This window comes from Diuraphis noxia, unplaced genomic scaffold (genome assembly GCF_037042655.1).
Source record: "Diuraphis noxia isolate RWA-SAM2 unplaced genomic scaffold, SU_Dnox_SAM2 contig0001, whole genome shotgun sequence".
Taxonomy (NCBI): domain Eukaryota; kingdom Metazoa; phylum Arthropoda; class Insecta; order Hemiptera; family Aphididae; genus Diuraphis; species Diuraphis noxia.
The window spans coordinates 35,627,395-35,649,336 of record NW_028301711.1 but is presented as its reverse complement, the minus strand read 5'-3'; the positions used below and the strand labels follow the sequence as shown (position 1 = coordinate 35,649,336).

At 33.3% G+C, this 21,942-nt stretch overlaps 1 protein-coding gene across 2 annotated transcripts; it reads left to right on the top strand.

Moving 5' to 3' along the window:
- The first annotated feature begins 4,837 nt into the window (after positions 1-4,837).
- LOC107165162 (uncharacterized) lies at positions 4,838-21,579 on the top strand. Of its 2 annotated transcripts, none has more exons than XM_089216248.1 (2): positions 4,838-5,335; positions 16,701-21,579. In XM_089216248.1, exon 2 carries the CDS (start codon positions 16,727-16,729, stop codon positions 19,070-19,072), a length of 2,346 nt encoding a protein of 781 aa, XP_089072374.1. In that variant the 5' UTR covers positions 4,838-5,335; positions 16,701-16,726; the 3' UTR covers positions 19,073-21,579. The 2 variants fall into 2 exon arrangements, with proteins under 2 accessions (XP_089072374.1, XP_015368748.2); XM_015513262.2 differs by lacking the exon at positions 4,838-5,335 and adding an exon at positions 11,066-11,976.
- The last annotated feature ends 363 nt before the right edge of the window (positions 21,580-21,942 follow it).

Sequence of the window (21,942 nt, the reverse complement as noted above, 5' to 3'; positions counted from 1 at the left end):
TTGCGTATTTTGTCAAAATTCAAACTTTGAATGCTTATAAAAAAGAATTGTGACTATGAATTTCTTTTATTTTTCAACTGCTATTGTAACAATATGTTAAGAGCCTTGTATTAAATTTTCAAGCTTTTCTGCCTAACAAATAAATTTTTATCAATAATTATTTTAAAAAAACTAATAATGATCAAAAATTTCAAATGCCTATGAATAGTTCAACTTAAGTCGAAATTTTTTTGAAAATTGCATGGTGGATAGAATATACTTATATAAACATTCGGCGAAAATTTCATGTATCTATGTTCATTCGTTTTAAAATGACATCAAAAACCAAAATCGATTTTGTCGAAAAATAAGTGTGCGTAAAATTTCCCGTTTTTCCCTTAATTTTTAGTTTGTTCATTCCGATTCTTTAGAAAAATATTGAAAATTTTTTACTTTTGACCCCCCCCCCCCCTCCAAAGTAAATCGAAGCACTTTTAAGTACACAGTAAATAATAATATTCAATATTTTTAAACACTTAAAAATAAATTTAACTAATTTATAAGTAATATAAATGGCCTAATTCTATCGTATGATTAAATAGTTTTAAATGCTTATAATGATTGTTATAAAAAGGACCTAAAAATATGACGTCTGAAAGTATGAACAGCTGGCTAACTGCTCTTAAAACAGTAGTATCTACTATATATTATATTACAGGATAGCAATAACAATAGGTATATAGTATAATACTTTCTCCAATAGATAATAATTTATAATTTATATACAATATTTTTATATTCGGTATGATCGCCAACAACTGTCAATCTATAGTGATTTTTTTCTTAAATAGTTAGGTAGTAGGTAAGTATTGAGAACTTTTAATATAATACAATTCAGATTTTATATTTGTTTTTGTTTTATTTACTTAAGTAATGGATAAATTAGAATTAAAAATGTTTTAGTTATTTTTCAACAACTTATAGATTTATATTAATATGTAATAGATTATAAATAATTTTTAAAAATATTATTCAATTATTCAAAATAATTTACATTAGATACCTAAATATACACGCAGAATTAATAAATTAAGTGACTATAATAATAATATTATATAATTAAATTATATTATGCATTATATATATTTCAAATGATAGTTAGAATAAAAAAACAATTAAAACATTAAAAATAATACAAGTTTAAATACCGATTATTAAGTTTGACATTTTAGTAAATTGTAATAAAAAATGTAATTGTATTACCAGCTATGTTTTTTAGAAAAATTATTTTTTTTGTAGTATTATAAATTATAATCGAACTAATATAAATGTGAAAATTAAATTGTAATTGTAATTTACTGTACTTGTAATAGCACCTAACGTGTTGAAACATTTTAATAAACAAAAAATATATATATATATATATATAATCGAATAATAACATTCCTATGTTTTTTTATGTTAAATCTGATGTTAAAAATTCGTACCTTTTGTACCGTTTTGTATATCCGAAAAATTTCGATACACCGTAAACATTTAAACATAATAGTGTAATACTATTATAGTAGTTCATTAGTAATTTCACTCATTTTTCCTTTCTCGTTTGTATTTTTTTCAATATTGACTGTGCATTTGTATAAATTATGAAAATTCACATCATTTTTTGGTGATAAAAATGTGATCTTGATTCATAAAGTATTAGTTTCATATGTATCCGTATTTGACCTATTTAGAATGTTATTCGAAATTATAACATTAACTTAAGGTCAAAGTTTTTTTACGCAGTGAATGGTGATTTTGCGTGTTTTGAAATTATGTTTTTTGTATACATTTTCACGATGATTCAAAAACTAAAAACTTATGAGATATGAATATTTTACGAACTTAAGAAAAGAATAATATATATTTATTAAATAATAGAAGTTTATAATATTATTGTTTAAATGGCAATAGGAAAATCACTTGAAAGAATAGGTAGTTGAATTCATGCAATTATAGTGATTATTCAATAAACGTTTAATAATCTTAGGGTAGTATAAAACATACCAACTTGAAAATAATATGATCATAAACTATAAATAACACAACATGAATGATTATTGTTACAATACAACCATAATATTATTATATGTTGTATACCATAAGCGTACGCACTACGCAGACATATTATATTGTTGGATGGTCATAAATAATATATAAGTATTCAAATTTATATTTAAATATTATTTCAAATATTCGAGAAGGGATAACATTTTTTAACCACTCTTACAATAAAACGCACATAATATCATTATATCAATCATATAAGATATTCATTGTTATCACATGATAAATAAAATTATGTTAAATATTATTTACAAATTTACAATATTATAATAAGTATTACAAAAATACGAGTAACTATACTAACTAGTAATATTTAGTTACCTAGTTAAGTTACATTCTCATACCAGGTATATAATAATAAATATTAAAATTTAAAAATATAACTGGTAGACCTTTTTTCAAATCGAACGTTAACGGTTATTTTAGTATAGAAATTTCGTATATCACAACCATATTAAAATATACATATTATACATAGGTAGGTATACGTTACTATTTTACGTAATACTTACTTTACAACTAAAATATCTATGTATAATATATGTGTGCACTGTGCACATTGTGTACACTTAAAAAATATTTACAGAGTACACAACTGCCTACCCTGACAACCCCGTGCGGCGTGCGTACCACTTATGTTTTACACTAGACTTATAAAATTTAATTTTTCAATAAGTACATCAACTAATAATATTTTAGTGCTTACATAACAATGTTTGCTGTATTTTATATTATAATCATAAACGGATATTTAAACCCCATAATTTTAAGTAGTAAACAAGTCAATAGATAATTTATTTAGGTATATTTATTATATATATAACTATCAAGGTTGTAATTATACCCTTATTTTTGCATTAAATATATTATATAACAAGTTAAGAACTATCTAATACTACTTAACAAAAAGAAGATGACTTGTTTTTAGATGCAACACTTTGGATTTTATAGTTTTCCAATTTAATTCCGAATAACATATAAATTTGTTAAAATTAAAAAATTAAAAATCAAAATGATTGTTTCATCAAATATAATAATAATGCTTAGTTAACATAAAAACACATATTATAGTATTCGTATTAAAAAGTAAAGCAGCGGATTTGTAGGTGTTAAGAAATAGAAATAATTAATTTGACTAATCCTGAACCGAATTAATATATAATAATAAACTGTAGTTAGATAGTATCGGTTAAAGTTAAAAAAAAAAAATAATAATTTTAGTAACATATTATAATACAGGGTATAATACTAAAATTATGTAAAACAGTGTATAATGATGCACATAAACAAATAAAAAAAAATATATATATATAATCATTCATGGTAGATAATACAAGAAATTTGCGAAGAAAATAATTTACGTTACAATAGTATGCATAATTTGTATTAAAGAAATAGGTGGTAACAACTAGCATAATAGACTTTGTATTTTGTAACACAGGTTTTAAATAAGAAAAAAACAATAATAGACAATAATATAGTACAAGACGTGGCATAATATTTCGTTACATAAACATACAAGAGATTTTTTTTTTTATAAATAAACATTCCAATATTGTTGAAGATTCTATTATGTCGACATGCCTAAATGTTTTTCTCGAGTTTTTACGAACGTAAAATATTGCCGATGTAAATATTATGCTAGTCGATGCCACGGTAAGAAGTGTACCGGTGGCAGACTTCGGAGTAAGAAAACACGTCGTCGTTGGGTGCATCGAGAAATCCAGTTCGTACGAGTAAACCTTAGAAGTTTCGAGTAGGTAATCGAAAACGAAAAAAAAAATAACAAATTCATAACAATCAACCAAATCAGCGTGGCGCGGCGATGGCCGGTGGGTACCTGCGGGTTCACTCCACTCGGTGTTACGTCGCCTACGACTTAAAGTCGCATTCTTTTACGCATGTACGTGCGGTGGGTGGGAGAGGGTTTTTGTGGAAAGATTAAAAAAAAAAAAACTCAAACAGGTTCGAGGCAACGATTTGCGGTCGTAGCTGGTCGCGGTCTCTCAGGATTTTCGGATTGTTTGACATGCGTACGTGGAAAATCGCAGCGGCTGCAGCAGTGTCAGGTGGCGTGGCAGTGGCGGACCAATAGAAATTCGACTCTGGGTGAGTATTTCATAACAATTTGTTGTTTCGTTCTTTTGGTTAGTATTTTTTTTTTTTGACAACCGGTGCGCCCTCCCCCCACCGCCACCGTCCAGAAGTGAGGTGGAGTCTGCAGCCGCGCGTTCGTTTTCGGTTATGCCACAAAGACGCGACCCCGACGGTGATAATAACAATATAATATTACTATGTTTTTCATTTGGCATCATCATCACATCGCATGGCGCAACGTATGCGTGAGAGTGCGTGAGTGCGTACGCCCCGGTTGCGTGAGTGCGTGCGTGTTTGCACGAAAGAGCGAGCGAGCGAGCGAGCGAGCGAGACGCGGAAACGCGGCGGCGACACGAACGAACCGTCCTCGGGTGGGACGACTTGCGCGTGCGTGTGCGGTCGCAACCGACCGACCGATCGTGTTCGTGAGCGCACGGCGCGTGTGAGTGCGTCTGCAAGCGATGCCACGCGCGGCACGCACTTGGCAGAAACGATAGCCCGGCTCCTCCACGCGCTTTGAAATTCGGCAGTGTGCCGGGTTCACAACCGTAGCGCCCTTCGGTAGCCGCCGCTCCGCCGTCGGCCGCGGTCGGCATGGCCAAAGAGGTAAGAGAGGTAAATAGTTCGGGCCGGCTCCGTTCGGATTTCGTTCCTCGTCCCCATTAACTTAACCATTGTTGTGGTACTGTTTCGATCTTCTGCCGGTGCCGTTCGCGGATTTTTTTTCGCTCTGCAAAACGCGTATACTTTCGACATTATCATTTTATTTATTATTATATTAGATTATTATTATTATTATTATTTTTACTATTAATTATTTTTTTATAATTTTTATTTTTTTTCGCCGTTAGCAAATAGTGTTCGATAAACCCTATATCCTCAGAACTTTCACCGCCGTTTTCGTCTCGTACATAGTTCGTCCACGGTTTGGAATTTTCCGAAACATTTACGCCCGAACTTTCGCGAAAATGTGTTTAACTTGAAATTAAAATATTATGTAAACCAGCACTGTCGACACAACACTCAGACTCGATCCGACAACACACAAGCTCCTTTGCTGGTCTACCAAATACAATTTCTGTGCCGTTCGAGTGAATCGAAAGTCGTCGTCCGAAGTGAAAATCACAACATGAATCATCAGTAAACAATCAAGGTGTGTATATTTGTTGATTTTTATTGTGGTCATAATTGGCAAATGACTCAAGACTCTACATATTAAGTACTGTAGTTGAATAATATACATTTCATTGGTAGTGTATAAAATTCTAAAAACCAAAAGTATTGTCTCACCCTGGAACAACTCCAGTACGTTCAACCAAATATTTTTTTGCGAACCAAACCAAAGTTTTTTGCGAACGTGAAAATGATTAAATAAATGGTCAATTAATCTCAACTCAGATGTAGTTATTGAGTGACTTATTTAAATAAAATTCAAATTAGGTATGCGTTAATCACTAAAACCTACCTATTGTTTTTCTTTTAGTACCTTCAGGTAAAAAAAAAAAATATCAACGTTATTTTAAATTTGAGTTCAGTTTAAGTGGATGTAAAAGAGTAAAAGTATAAAATATAATAATTATTCAATTATAGTATACTGGATACATATTATTATTATAAGTAGAGGTACCATAAGTAGGTACTTTCTTTTTTTTTAATTATAATTTAACCAACATATTAATTAATTTAAAATTGTATGTTCACCATGTCTATACTTAATAACAATAATACTTAAATTGGTAATCGATGCAAAAGCTGCAGTCAAAACATAGTAGCGTGGATTGTGCTTATGAAACCATCCTATAAATATTGTAATTTTGATTTTGTTCCGATCTATGTTAATAAATCTTCATTTTACCATTACTCAAATATCATTATAAAATTTTAAATATGTATCTTGACCTAAGTCAACAAATTTTTTTTGGTAGCAATTTTATTGAAGCTAACCCTTCAACTCAATATCTTTATAGTTTTACGAGTGACAAATACCAGCATTGATCATATCTATGACTGATTGTTATAATACAATACATTTTTTAATGAATTAAATATAATTATATACCCATTAAATAATCATTATACTCTTCGATTAAAAATAATTAAGAAAAATATTTGTTGCTGCAATACTTAGATTAATAGTTTTATTGTTAAATAGACATTGTATTGTTCATTCCGATAGTCTTTAGCAACCGAATTCCAAAATTCTATCAGAGTTTGAAATGAATAAGCAGAACGAGTGCTACGATGATGCACATATTATTCGTATAGATGATTATAATGTGTGACGTGGCGAATTAGTGTAGTTGTAGTAGTTTGGTGAAGATTTATGAGAGAGTTATTTGTCAAAGTTAAATATTTTAGGTTATTATAGTTACTTCTAAATGGAGCTGGAATGTATTTTGGAATATCAGTTTTTTCTTGTATTCTAGAGCATAATTTGGAAGTGGATAATTTGTTGTAAGAAACGCTGATTATCGTATAATGTAATTTTTAATTTTAATTTTGCATTTTTTTAGAAATATAACTCTTTTGGCATTTTTAGGGCATTTTGCAATTTACGGAGGTTTTCAGAGCATTATAATCTTTGCCTTAAATTGCTAATCTCAGCCTTTATTTCTAACTTTTTTACTAAAACGGTTATTTTCGATACTTAAAATGTCTTTAGCATGTTTTTTTAAAAAGATTGTGCTCTTTTAAAATCAAGTTTAAGCATTGATAATTTATTAAACGGAATTACTAAATGTTTAAAGAATTTTGCAAAATTATAATCTATACAAATATTGTCATAATAAGAATAAATGTATTAAGGTACCTACTCGGGTACCTACTAGTGAACTTATTATTAAGCTTTATGGGATTATTAAATATAATTCACATCAATGCAATATCGCGGGATTCAGAAGGTTTGGTTTAATTTGTTGTTAAATTTACGAACACAGTGTAATAATATTACAGTAATATATTATGGCATACTAGCATAAGGTTCGAAGAAATTAATAGATCAACAATAATAACATAATATAAGACATATACCAATTACTCATGACTGCATTGGTGCGACATTTCCTGATTTTAATTCTGAACGATGTATAGGTTTATAGGTTATCAGAAAAAAATTAAACTATTTTAATTTTAAATGGGCTTTATTTTTATAATAATTTATTGCTACATCGATAAATGACAAGAACACATTAAAAATTAGCCATTTTAAAATTATAATGATCTGATATTAATTGAATACATTATACCTACACATTATTGTAAAGATATAAATATATGATACCAATAAAATAATCATAATAAAAGAGATCAATAAAAATAATTATTTCAGAATTTTTTAAATGTATGTTAATTTATGAGTTGTAAATAATTAGATATAAAAGAAATTATACTATTGATACATCATTAAAGTAAGTAGCTCATAATTTAAGGTTTAATCCTATCAATTTTGTCGTGGTATACTTATTTTATATTTACTTAATACATAATAATTGTAAGTACTTAGAATAAGTTTTTATTTATTATTGTAGGTATAATAATTCATTTGTTTTGTGAAAAGCTGATTTTATTTTTTTATTTAAAATATGTTAGTAATAAAAACATACATAATATTGGTAGGCAGTAGGTAAAAAATTAGTACGAGAAACAAAATTAGCATAAAACTATTCTTTCGTATATTACGCGTGCAGTCGTCCAAATGCAGAAGTCAATGGGAAATTATGAGAAATATAGCCCCTTGACTTGCGAATAAATTTGACATGATTTGCAATTTCGACGTTTTTTTATTCATAATATGTGTACTATAATAGGTCTAGTATAAACAAAACTGTTAAAAATATTAGCATAAATAAATATCAACAAAGTTGTCGGCCAAACTAAATAATCTGGAATTATTGAATTATGAAAAAGGTCGGACATTGACAATTTATTATATATACATTATACATAATTACCTATAATGTAGGTTATTCTATATGTATCGTAATACGCGACAGGTAGCCGGTTTGACGATAACGCGAAGCGCGTAATACGCGGGGACCGATGCCGATCGTAAACGGTTACAAATTATTTATAATGATATTATATTTATGGCCCGTGTTTGTTTATATATTATTATAGTGTTACTTCACACATTATCTGTACATTATAGCCATTAACCTTCCGTATTGTTATCACCTCAGTCCTTTATCATACGTGAAATTCTTTTGATTGTCAAAATCGATCGGCAAACCGGGTTTTCGGGCAGACATCTCGCGGATAATATCCGTCAATCGTCGGCCGGCTCATGTACCGCACAATAATAACAATATAAACACACACCCATTTACTACCCTACCCCCTCACAATCTTTTCACGTATTGCCTACCGGTGAGCAGACCCAACATATTAGGGGTTGTTTTCGAGGGCAACGAACTCTCTTTCATCCAAACGGGGCGTCTTCGTCGTGCCGGGTAATACGATGTATTATTATGAACACACATACTTATTACTATATATGACGCGTCGTGTATGCGCATATGACATGACCACCATCGCAGCGCAGGACTATTGCTACGACAGTACGACACACACACATACGAGGAGATAAAATTATAAAATGACTACGTGCAAAAAATATTGAAGCCATGTATAACATAATATAATATAATAATATGCGTATAATATAGGTGCTGTTTTTTTTTTCGAAACCTTCGATGCCGTCTGTGTTCGGCGTATTGAGACAAAAGCGACGGCGACTGCTGCACGACGACCATCAGTGGCAGTGGCGGCGGCGGGAAAAGAGTCTAAAAAATAAAAAATATATATACATAATACAAAAGAAACGAATCTCCAGTGCGAATTATAAATGTATTATTGTGTATAGTGCGTGTCGGCGGCGATGTCTGGTGGGTGGGAAAGGGTGTATGGGTGGGGTGGACTGGTGAGCGGGGTCACATTATAATATTATACGAACGCGTTCCACACTCTCCGCCGCGTTGTCGAGGTCGGTGTTCGGGCGGCGGTGGCCTCGCGTGGCCGGGACGCCGTTCGCGGGGGCCCACGTGTAGGCGTCGGACCACCGTTTCTACCGACGGTGGTGGCCCACCGAAACGGCCGTCCGGCTCCTCCACAACCGCCGGCTTGCGCCGCCGCCGCATCGATGCGTTGGGAAAGGTTACACTAGCCTCACGCATGTTCTGCAACGCGACGCCCGCTTTCTTAGCCGCCCGTAGCGCCTAATGAAAATATTTCGTGTTACGATTTGCGCGTTGCATAACTATAGTATTATACATACTCCATCTGCCCCCCTACAATTGCCTGCATAGCAGAATCTCGTTGCCGTCGACGTACGCACAAAACGAATATTATTGTTATCTCGTTTGTAAACCCATTTTTTTTCATAGCCGCGTCAACGACATTATAATATTATGTGCGCGATATGACCAACTGCAACAGCATTCATGATAATAGTTTAAGTGCCCGTGTGTGACGTGTGCGCAGTGTGCACACTACTCGACACCACGCGACGATTGTAATAATTGGTGATAATAATAATTGTTGGTAGCTTTTTTTATTTTTCCGTGACCCATTTATTATTATTATTATAAGTAGTACTACTAGTAGTAGTAATAGTAGTACTGTGACAATCACATGACGGTATCAGCGTACTAGAACTCAGCTCAACTCCCACATACGTCCGCCGCCGATGTAGCCTATGCCATATTATTACTATTAATATTATGTGTTATTATAATTTTATACGTTATGCGTGTATCAAAACCTAATGTTATATTATTATAATATTATTACAATCGCTATTGTTAATATGCTATTATACTTTGTAAACGCGCGATCATGTGTAATTTGTAGTGTTCATTTTTTCATCACTGTTCACTCACTCTCTCTTGCTCTCATCCCGTCCCGGTCTTTCACTCTTTCTCTCCATCGGCATTGAAACGTGCGTACTGCGTTTTCGACAAGAACAACAATAAAATAAAAATTCGGCAGATGCACACGCGCTCACTCCCGAATATTGCCGTGTCAACGAACCCTGGGCCGTTCAAATGCAGGCGCGCCCCTTTTTTCGGAGAATAAACGCCGCCGCGATCGTTTTCGTCGTTGTCGTCGTCGTTGCCGGTATCCCGACCCCAATGCCCGACTTATTGGCTCGCGTGTGCGTGCGCGGTGCGTGTGATTCACCGGGGTCAACGCACCGGTGTCCCGCGGTCGTTACTGCAGAACACGACGTAACGAAAAAATCAAAACCTTGTTTTTCCTTTCTTCTTCTTCTTCTTCGAAAAAAAATTAAGCGTTCTATTAATACCGGTGACGATCATCGTTATTCGCCAAGGTTGTATAATGCTTTAATGATATGCGCCTGGACCAAGTTGAGACACTCGCCACGACGTAATGTGTCTTGTATTCTTTCGCGGGTGGCGGCCAAGGCTATCATCGTTTCCCATACGAAAACAACCCCCATATTTCACGTGTGCCCGGCAGGTGGGCTGATACAGCAGCAGCTGAGGTCGGCGATAAGTTTTTATTCTTACCGCAGCAATATTATTTTAATATTATCGCTGTCGTTTTTTGCCCCAGCCCCCATACTACTCGCCGACCGCCAAAATCTTCACGGTGTAGTGTGCATATATATATATATATATATTCACATGCAGGGGGGAACAAGGACGATGGAGGGCTTTGTCGTCGTTCGATGACCTCCGTATTTTTGGGCTTGTTACGTTATTATTTTTCCCCTACGGTTCGCGAGCGTAAATACGCGCTGCGCGCTGCTCCTCCACCTCTCCACACCGATCCCCGCGCGCGCAGGCGTTCGGCCACGTTCGTTTCCAGTCGGCAGTCCGCGGTTCTTCTTATCGCGGGTGCGTGAACACATACATATCAATATACGTATATATATATGTAATATGTGTATTATATACGCAGCGCACGCATAAACGCACTCGGGAACAGTCTAAATACGCACGCAATGTTATCGCCGCTGCCAAAGCACGAATCGCCGCGCGCGTGGGGAGGCACCATCATAACACCACAATAATACTCGACGACATAATATAGGCAGTGTAAACGCGCGTGCCGTTGACGCCGCCGCTGCTGTTTGCTTGCTTGCTCGTTCGTGCGCGCATACGCATACACGCACACTTGCGAACGTCCGTATACACGTGCCGCCGGGAAACCGAGAGAGGAGACCGTTTCGGACGAAACGCTCCCGCCGCCTTCGGGGCTTCAGTAGGCTGTTGACTGTTGGCCGCGGTCCCGCGACCGCGCGAGAATATCGTATACCATATACTGCACGTCCGCATCATCGCTCAACATTCGTACCGAAAGTGTTCACCTGCATAGTCGCGTACTGCTTATCTCGAGTTTTCACAATTTCCTAGTTAATTTCTTTTGTTTGCTTTTCTTTATTCAATTTCTTTATTATCATTTATTTTTTTTTTCACGCTATTGCCATCTCTATTCTCTTTTCGTTTTCTTCCCCTCTCCAAAGATAGCAGCTGCACCGCTCACATATATATATATATATATATAAATATATATATAAAGTGTGAGAAAGAGGGAGTGAGAGAGAAAGTAAGAGAGTGAGAGAGTGAGAGAGTAACTGCATAGTTGCAGCATAGTCACTACATTATACTATTAGTCTCGTCTAGTCTCTGGTCCCGCGCGCTCGTCTCGCTGCTGTCAGTAACCGTGGAGGAATGCCCCAGTGAAAAATGGCTCAGCTTTGGGACAAGTCGCAAAAACAGTGGATAAAAAATTTTTGGCTCAACCTCAAAAACAACAACAAAAACGCCGGCGGTAAGAACTTGCAGGAAAAACGCACGTTTTAATTTCAGTTTCATTTTTTTCGTTTATTATTGCCGTCGTCGTCCGGTGTCATTGACACGCGTGCAGACTATTTACGGTTTTAATACCGAAATCGGACGACAGACAATTTTTTTTATCATTTTATTTTTAAATTTTTTTAGGCACACCTTGCTAATACGTTGGTGTATCGGTGCAGTTTGCTTTGTCCAAAGACAAAGGATTTTGTTTACGTTTTCAGTTTTTGTTGAGAATAATAATAATTTTTTTATTCCATTTGAATTCTGATGTAGACTTGTAGTGATACGTAAAACTGTCTACGTTTGATGTGTACACTATTATAGTTTTATATCCCGTAAATAGTTGACGACGTAGCAAAAAGAGACAATATTATTATTCATGTTGTACACGTGTGATACTCAGTTTTGAATAATTATTTTCTTATGGTTTTAAATATTATCTAGATGATTAATTAACTACAACAAACTAACTATATGGTGTATTCCTGATTAATTTTTACAAATATTATGACTTTAATGTTCATATAGACGTAGAGGAAATAAATTTATATTTAATCTATAATATAACAGTTATATTACCAAGAGTTCGAAAATAAAAATAAATAAATAATTCAACACAATAGCTAATATTAGGTGTTAAGTCCTTTTTTACTTGATAGGTATTTAAAAATAAGTTCTAAAAGTTAAGCACTGAATTAAAATTATTAATGATATTTATTTTATGACTGATAAAAATACATAAACAATCAAACTTTCGTTTAACAGTATTTTAATTAAATACAAAGATGTATTTTTTTTACTTTTACTTACGATTATATATTTATTTTTTTTGATTTGATTTTGATAAAATAAAGAAAATCTCAATTACCTATGTGTATTAATATATATGTACCTAACTAATAATAACGATTAAAAACAATCTGATTTAAAAAAAATTGATATAATATTCGTACGTATACCTATAAAAATATGTGTACCTAATATCTATGCCATGCTGTAGTCAGTAATTGTCCGCCGTGTATCTATAAGTTGATAAAATATATATATATATATACCATAGGTACATTAAAATAAATCTATTATGTACTTGTATTCGTCATGTTAATTTTATTTATCTACCACTTAAATGTTTATCTTTTGAATGGTTAAAAGGACGCCACACGAGCATTTGTTTTCTCCGTATTACAAAGTACAACACAAACTATTTTACGTTCACAATAATACGTTTTACTCTGTGATTTTTTAAATTTGAATGAATTTACCTCTTATAAAATGTATAGGCAAGAATATTGTCTGGAAAACTCAGATGATTTTATTGATGTCGTTATTTTTTAAATAAGTTATAACATTTTAAACGGAGGGTTTTTTTTTACATTTTAAGACGACCGTAACTTAAAAATAATATCAATAAAATCATCTGAGATGCCCTATATAATATTCTTATCTTACAATTTTATAAAAGGTTAATTCAATCTAGTTATAAAAATTTACAGAGTAAAATGTATTATAGTGAACTTAAAATTTGCCATGTTGTACGTTTGTAAGACGAAGACAACAAATTCCCGTATGGCTTCCCTTAAAATATTTTAATATTATATTAAAACAATTAATACATTTCATATTTAAGTCGTAATTAATAAGTTCCTTCATAAAATGTATCGAATTAATCATAGTTTTACACGATGATTAGATAAAATAGCGGAAAATAAAAAAATATGTGTAGATACCTATATAAAATTTAAGCCAAAACTAATTTTTTGCATGGTCTTATACCTTCTATTTTATTTGGTGTTTTTTTATTTAGAGAAATAAATTATTAGTTACAATTAAATAAAGTAATAGCATTGTAATAATAATAATAAAACTGTATAATACTGATGTAAAACTATTGAGAATTTATTATATTTATTCATACATTGAATTCATATTATATCTAAAACACGTATTTTATCACTTATCTCAATTGTTGTATATATGTAATAGCTAACTTGCTAACTAAAATGTTTCTATTTTTAACGTTAATCTTTAATGTAGGACCTTTGCCTTGTTTTGCCTTTTAAATCATTCATTTAGATATAAAGCCTGAAATAATATTCGGTGATAGAATAATACCCGTTATATTAACAATAAACACTGGTGAGACACGATTAAGTTATTCTTATTGCCCGTGTTAAAGTGTTTTGATTGTAATTTATATGCACGCTACATGTTACTACAATAATTGATACCTTTTAAACACTTGTATTAACAAAAATTATTTAGTTTTGTAACTCATTTGGTACCTATTAAATTGTGCTTAAGTACATAATCTTGAAATATATTTACATAACATTATTTTTGTGGAGAGGTACGAAATAAAACTTATACTATTGTATGCCACAACGCTTAAGATTTATTACGCAGACCATGATGTCTGTGTGTGTTTAATAACTCTATTGGTTTACCTATTCTTATTTCCTACTATCCATAACAAAAAATCGTAAAATATAATATTAAGTATTACATACCCTTTGTCTTTAACAATTACTTTGATTTCATTTGAAATATCCTTTTATTTATCTAAACAAGAATTCATAACTATTAACTAATAAAAATCCTTTAAGTAGGAATAATAATATAGTCATATAAGATTTATTCCAACTGTTGATGTTTTGTTTATGTCAACTAGTTTTGAAAATCTACCAATACATGTTTCAGAATAGTGTTGAACTTTGGTAACTTCGTTACAAAATTTGCGAGTTTCGCGTGTCACGGCGTCACGAATAGGCAATTCACGGGCGTCTGCGTCTTGCGTGCAAAATACAGTATTTTGCTAATCTCCTCCCACATTTGTGATTTTTTGTTATGGAGCTTATTGCCGATATATTTTCATGTTACGCGTGCACATCAAAATCATCATCAGATACGGCTAGAATAATCACAATAAATCGATATCGAACAAATATTTACTTGACTTGAACACATAACCGTTACACGACGAAAAGTAATTTTAACATTTTCTCCGAAAGTACGCCATTGGCTCTCAGTATAATAAGGAAAATATAGTTATTCTGTTTATAATATAATATCTATACATATTTAATATTATATACCCCGTAGTCTTCGTGCTCTAGACAGGTCATCTGTACTGTATAGGTTACTTCATTAAATTGACGACCTTTATTTTTTGTTTTTGAAAAAACTTAGTAGTTTTTGTATTATTTAAATAATATTTTTAATACCCTATATTTTTACAAAAACAATTTAATTTTGGTCATAGTGCTATTAATAATTAATTTTATTAATTATTTTAAGGCGTATGAAACATAAATGAACAGTTTAAAAAATATATAATAAGTATTGTTATTATTCAATTATTATAAAACATGTTTGTTCCAAAGAAACGATTATTGACCTTTAAAATGTGTGTAAGCTAAATGTACTCGGTTTATTGGGTATATACATAATATGGGATGACATAATTTGAATATTGTCGTGTAATATCCAAACTATTTCTGCGGTATTTACTCGACCCATCATCTGTACAAACAGTTTGCTCATGCATAATAATACCCTCCCTCTTTGTACTTAAAAACCAATATGAATTACGAAGTAATTAATTTCAGCAATGAAAAGAGAGTTTACTGTGTAAAAAAAATACCATAGGTACGTAAATGCGTCGAACAATTCACGTGCTGGATTATATCGCTGGAATTCACTAATCTCACGTATCATCACACAGTAAGCTTCTATTCTTAACGACCCGTGCATAAAAACGACACAATATTGCGACGATTATACGAAGAGTGAATGATAATAATACAATTCTAAACATTATTTCATCGACAATAAACGGCAGCGAGTTGCTTTGTATAGTGATATAGCTAAATAACTGTGCGCGTTTATACATTACAAATGTATTTCACGAATAAAGGCGCGAGCTTTTAAAATATTATAATATGAATACACACTAATATTAAATTATGACTACAAGCATATGATATCTATTATAATATATAACATAGGTACTGACACATTCGAGGAAAGGATATTTGTCCTGTTGTACGACATTATTATTTAAAATGTTGTATTATCAAAGTCATCGTGTTGTCATATTTCTTTTAAGCATTATAATTCTTTACATGTTTTTAACTTAAGTGTTCACGCGTTTGAAAATACACTATTTATTATGGGATACATAATAGTATAATTTATTAAAAATAAATGAGTATATTGTATCTATATATATGAATATGCATATATACGTATATAAATATTATTTCATACACTTTAGCACACACACAAAATATAAATGTATACTTCGGTAACTCCACCCTCTTGAACAGCGTTCTATTGTATATATGCGTATAATTAAGGTTGGCATTAATATGTCTTCCTATAGTTGTATAATATTTAAACTCGATACATAGAAGGAGCATTGATTATAAAACCAGCATGTTAAATAAAACAGTTATTAGCTATAATAAGTAATGTATAATCAATTCAATATTAAAAAAATCACAATTACTGAATACAAAACAAACCAAAATAAACTTATTAGCAAAAATTTTATAATCCCAATATTTAATTTTATAGGACGTATTTCATATTTGTTCACTTAGTACAAATTGTGATTGTTACATATAAATAACATAATAGCTCGTTTTCGTATCATTTATTTCAATTTATATGACATTTTGTTTTTTATTTATGTTATAGAAAATGTTTTGGGCCATGTATCCGACATGGTAGAACTTATCAATGGGGAAATGCCGATTCTGAGCTCGCCTGGTGGAGGAGGATCTACTGATTTCGTTCGCGTTGGCATCGACTGTACGCTCAGCCCGTTGAAACCGGCCACTGCTACAACAGGAACTCTACACAATCAACAACAACAACAGCAGCAACTACACCAGAAGACGGGTATCGACGTCGCAGAGAACGCTTCCGAGGGATCGGCGGCGGCGGCGATCAAGCGCGTAGTGTGCAGCCCGGATCTGCCAGTGTTCACCATAACGCCGGTGGTCGAAGAGGCAACCGTGATCGACTCGGCTAAGACAGTGGCCGCGGCGGTAGCGGCCGAGCCAGCTATATTACAGTCATCTCACACGGCTACTACGGTGTCTGATAAGTCTTTGCAGTGTAACGTGTGCCACAAGGTATTCATGCAGAAAAACGCTTTCCAAAATCACTTGCGATCTCACGTGAAGGACACGACGACGGACGGGCCGTTCCAGTGCAACTACTGCAGCAAATCATTTACGGTACCAGCCCGGTTGACCCGGCATTACCGAACACACACCGGTGAAAAACCGTACAAATGCGAGTATTGCGACAAACCGTTCTCTGTCAAGGAGAACCTCAGCGTGCACCGGCGGATCCACACCAAAGAGAGGCCATACAAATGTGACGTGTGCGAGCGGGCGTTCGAGCACAGTGGAAAATTGCATCGGCACATGCGCATACACACCGGTGAACGGCCGCACAAGTGTTCGTTCTGTGACAAAACGTTCATTCAGAGTGGCCAGCTGGTCATTCACATACGCACTCACACGGGTGAAAAACCGTACGTGTGCAAAACGTGCGACAAGGGGTTCACGTGCTCCAAGCAGCTCAAGGTGCACACACGCACGCACACAGGCGAGAAGCCTTACTCGTGTGATATATGTGGCAAGTCGTTCGGCTACAACCACGTGCTCAAGCTCCACCAGGTGTCGCATTATGGTGAGAAAGTATATAAGTGCACGATTTGTAATGGCACGTTCACCTCCAAGAAGACCATGGAGAGTCACATCAAGAGTCATTCGGACAACGGAGGTAGTGGAGCGGCGTCCGTGGCTACGGCTACCACTAACGGTGTCCAAGTAACCGACAGCGCCGCAGCGGCTGCGGCCGCAGGCGCACTGGTCATCACTGTGCAGCCTTCGTCCAAAAAAGACGCGGCGTCTGAAGGCGAGACTTCGTCGAGTTGTGGTAGTGACAAGGAGAACAACAAGTCTTCAGTGGCCACGTCCGCTGCGGTATTGCTCCAGCTGTCTGATGAACCAAAACGCTCTAATCTTCTCCTGCAGCAATCGACAGCAGCGACGGCTGCCGTAGTAATGGTTCGAGAAGACGATGTTGGCGGTGTTGGAAAGTCTGATGATGAAGAAGATGACGAAGATGAAGAGGATGATGACGACGTAATGATGATGGGTGCTGCTGACGTAGACACTGAACTCAACAAGCTGTGTCAGTATTTGTATCCCAGGTTACCTGGTAGAAATCGCAAACGCAGTGATTACGATGATGACGAGGAAGACGACGAATACAATTGCGATCAACCTCCGAGTCCGGCTAGCAGCTCTTCGGGTTCAATGACTCTGACCATGGATGTGTCACCGCCACCAATGACTCGCCGACAACAATGTCAACAACAACAACAACAACAGCAGCAGCAGCAGCAGCAGCAAACACAACAACAACAGCAGCAGCAGCAGCTACAACACCACCTGCAGCAGCAGCAACAACATCAGCAGCAGCAACAACATCAGCAGCAGCAACAACATCAGCAGCAGCAACTAATCCAACAGCAACAGCAACAACACCAGCAGCAGCAACAACAACACGAACAGCAGCAGCAGCAACAACACGAACAGCAGGAGCAGCAGCAACAACACCAACAGCAGCAGCAACAACACCAACACCAACAGCAGCAGCAACTACAACAACAGTCGTTCCACACGATGCAAACGGCCGCACAACAACAGCGACAGCAGCACGTGGATTACGTCATGATGATGGCTGCCGAAGATCGCGCAGTTGTATCGCCTGTCCGGTACACCACCGAAGACGAGACTGCCGTGGAGATGCCACCTGTAGTGTCGTTGACCACGGTGCCATCCTCGCCACCACCGGCACAATCATCACCACCACCGTCACAATCATCGCCACCACCTCCCGCGCAATCCAACGATCGCGATCACTTGAGCCTGCCACCTAGGAAACGGTCGAAAATGATACTCAAGTCGATGGAGAGCACCGCCAAGAAAGAGGCGCAGTGCAGCCGATACAGTTCGGTAATACATTACGCCAACAAAGCCTCAATTTAAACGTAAACGATCGTAGTATATATATTTAATAATATTATCATCACATTTTATTATTATTATACTTATTTATGATATTACTATTATTATTATTTCGTATTAGAATAATTACTATTATTAATATTATTATCATGTGACTATCCCAAATATTTATTTTATTTATTCGCAACGTACGTACACATTATACTATAACGTGAAACTTTATTTGCCCAAATGATAATAGTCAAGTTTAATATTATTTTACGTCATTAGTGTTATAGAAAGGAAACATTTATTATTTTAGTATCTGTGATATGATAATACATTATTTACCAAAATATTATTAGGTGAACCGTGCCACTGGGCGGGGGAACGACGCATAGGGAGAGTTCCGATAGTTGTTATCAAAAAACAGGAGTATAAATATATATAATTATTATTATTTTCTACGTTTTAGGACTAATTGTATTATTATTATTTATTTTTTAATAAATATTTTGATTCTTCGTACACGTTTCCCTCGGACGTTCCTTTCTTGAATAGTAACGATTGTTTTTTTTAGTCTGGGAAAACTTTACTGTGTACGCATTTTATCTTTTTTTTTTTAAATTCAATTTTAGTCTATATATTACTAATAATATAATTTAATATAGAATAATGAAATCATACGGGTAGTAGTTAATTACATTCTCTCGCTAGAGGAACAAAAAGTCTGTCGAGCAGTTTTTGCTAATAATATAATTATTATTATTAATATATAATTGCATATTATTTAAACACTATTAAAATGCAACAAGTTGTATAGTTTCATTGTTTTTTTTCTTTTACTAGGTTTATAGGACTAAGTTTAGTAATTATTAACGTAATTAAAATAATACAAAACGGAAAATCATCTACCTCATTTGTATGCCTTATAATATATTAATTGCCTATAATTAGAAAAAACAGTACAAATCATGTTATCCTAAAGTGACGAAACTCACTGAGGACCAATTTATATTTAATTAATTATTATGTTTATTGTGTGTGAAAATAATATACGCATGTGTGTGTGTGTTTGAGTATGTATACACACATACTTACAGTAGACGTTCGATATTATTTGAACTTCAACAGCTCGAATTTTTTGACGCGGTTGACCTAATCGTATCTTTTTTCTTTTGTTGGCCTTCAAGATTCTATCGAGTCTACTGTAATAATTTAATTTAATTGTAAACAATTTTTTTAAATGTTTATCACTATATCAGCGTCAATCAACAATATATATATATTGTTAGAAATTAATGTTGAATATGTAAATACATTGACTGTCTTCGTATTTATTTATAATATACAATATTACAATAAGTAAAATATGTTATGTAATACGGATACGAAATGTATGTAAATGTACTGATTTTGGATCTCTTAATTTCTCTGTAAAACCTGTAGGAACACATTAATATTATTCTACAAAAAATGTGTTGCATTTAATGTTCCTACGACAGAATCATTGTTAATTAGTCCATACCCTTACAATGTTGATTTTTACACATAAATTTAGATCAATTATTATGTTTACTGTTACGAGAATATTAAGTTCGACCTAAAAACATCTGTGTCTAACGAATAAAAAGAGAGAGAAAACGCTGCAATTTTGAAAAATTATACATTATATATTATATATATATATAATATATAATATATAATATATACGTCGTAAACGTTATTATTAGAATATAATAAACATTTATAAATATATAGCTTATATTTGAAAGACACTAATAATATATAATTGTCGGTTAAGTAGTTTTTTAAAATATCTATATGTTATAAATATTTATTTGTTTATGATTATTTTATTTTTTTTGCATTAATTTAACTTATTATATTATAATACGGGTAAAACTTGTTCAACTGATGGTGCAAATACATAATATACTTATAGTGAACATAAATGTGACCTCGTAAGGAGTATCAAGTGCTTTTTTCATTCTTATTAATTTGATTTATCATTGTTTGAAAAAACAAAAACAATTATTATTATAATTATTATTATTATTATTACTATTATTGTAAAATTATTATTTTTTATTATTATTGAATAGGTACATTATTATGAATATTATTATTTTTAATTTTTAATTAGTTAATGTGAAAATCTTTTATCATTGTTTAAAACTTCTAAAATCATATATGTGTGTGTCCAAAAGTCTGGAAACTTTTGTTAACGTTATTATTTGTCGGTGTTTCCCTAATTTTTGACACACTATATATATATATGGTTTTTGACGTACTATGACGATGACAATTTGTTTGTATCCCTACGTATGTACAATATTATGTAGCCATTACATTTATACTACCTATAGTTTAATGTTTAGTCTTTAGAAATATCCAATTTTAGTGTTTATAGAATAGTATAATATTCATTATATAATTTTTTTAATTTTGTTTTTGTTTTTGAATGTTTGATGTGGATTGTATTTTACATTGTGCAGACTTTATTCGAAAATAAATATCAAATACCTACCTCATTAATAAAACAAAAAGTTGTGTGTACTTTTTTCAATTGACTATGTTGGTGCCCGGCATTGAAGTCATCAAGCCGAGAGCTATGTCATGAGAGCTGCGTGCTCGCTGCTTCATATAATGCGACTGAGAGCAAATTCCTATGACTGAAAGTATATTAGAACATGATTGGTTTGTTCCAACATTTTTGGTATTTTGTTTTCGATTCTTGCTCATAGGTACATAAAAAATATTAATGTTGGAAGTTCATGACCATTGCCACCTCAACTATATACTTTGTATACAAGAGTTGTCCTTGCAGTCTAAGTCTGGACAATAGCGGCTTGGACCACTATTATCTGTTCACAATGTTGACGGTCACAATAATATGATACCAGTAAGGC

Excerpts from the sequence above, each read along its gene's own strand:
- LOC107165162 (XM_015513262.2), top strand. The coding sequence starts at position 11,892 with ATGGCTCAGCTTTGGGACAAGTCGCAAAAACAGTGGATAAAAAATTTT. Across the intron at positions 11,977-16,700 it reads CAACAACAAAAACGCCGGCG|AAAATGTTTTGGGCCATGTA; the intron begins GTAAGAACTTGC and ends TTTATGTTATAG.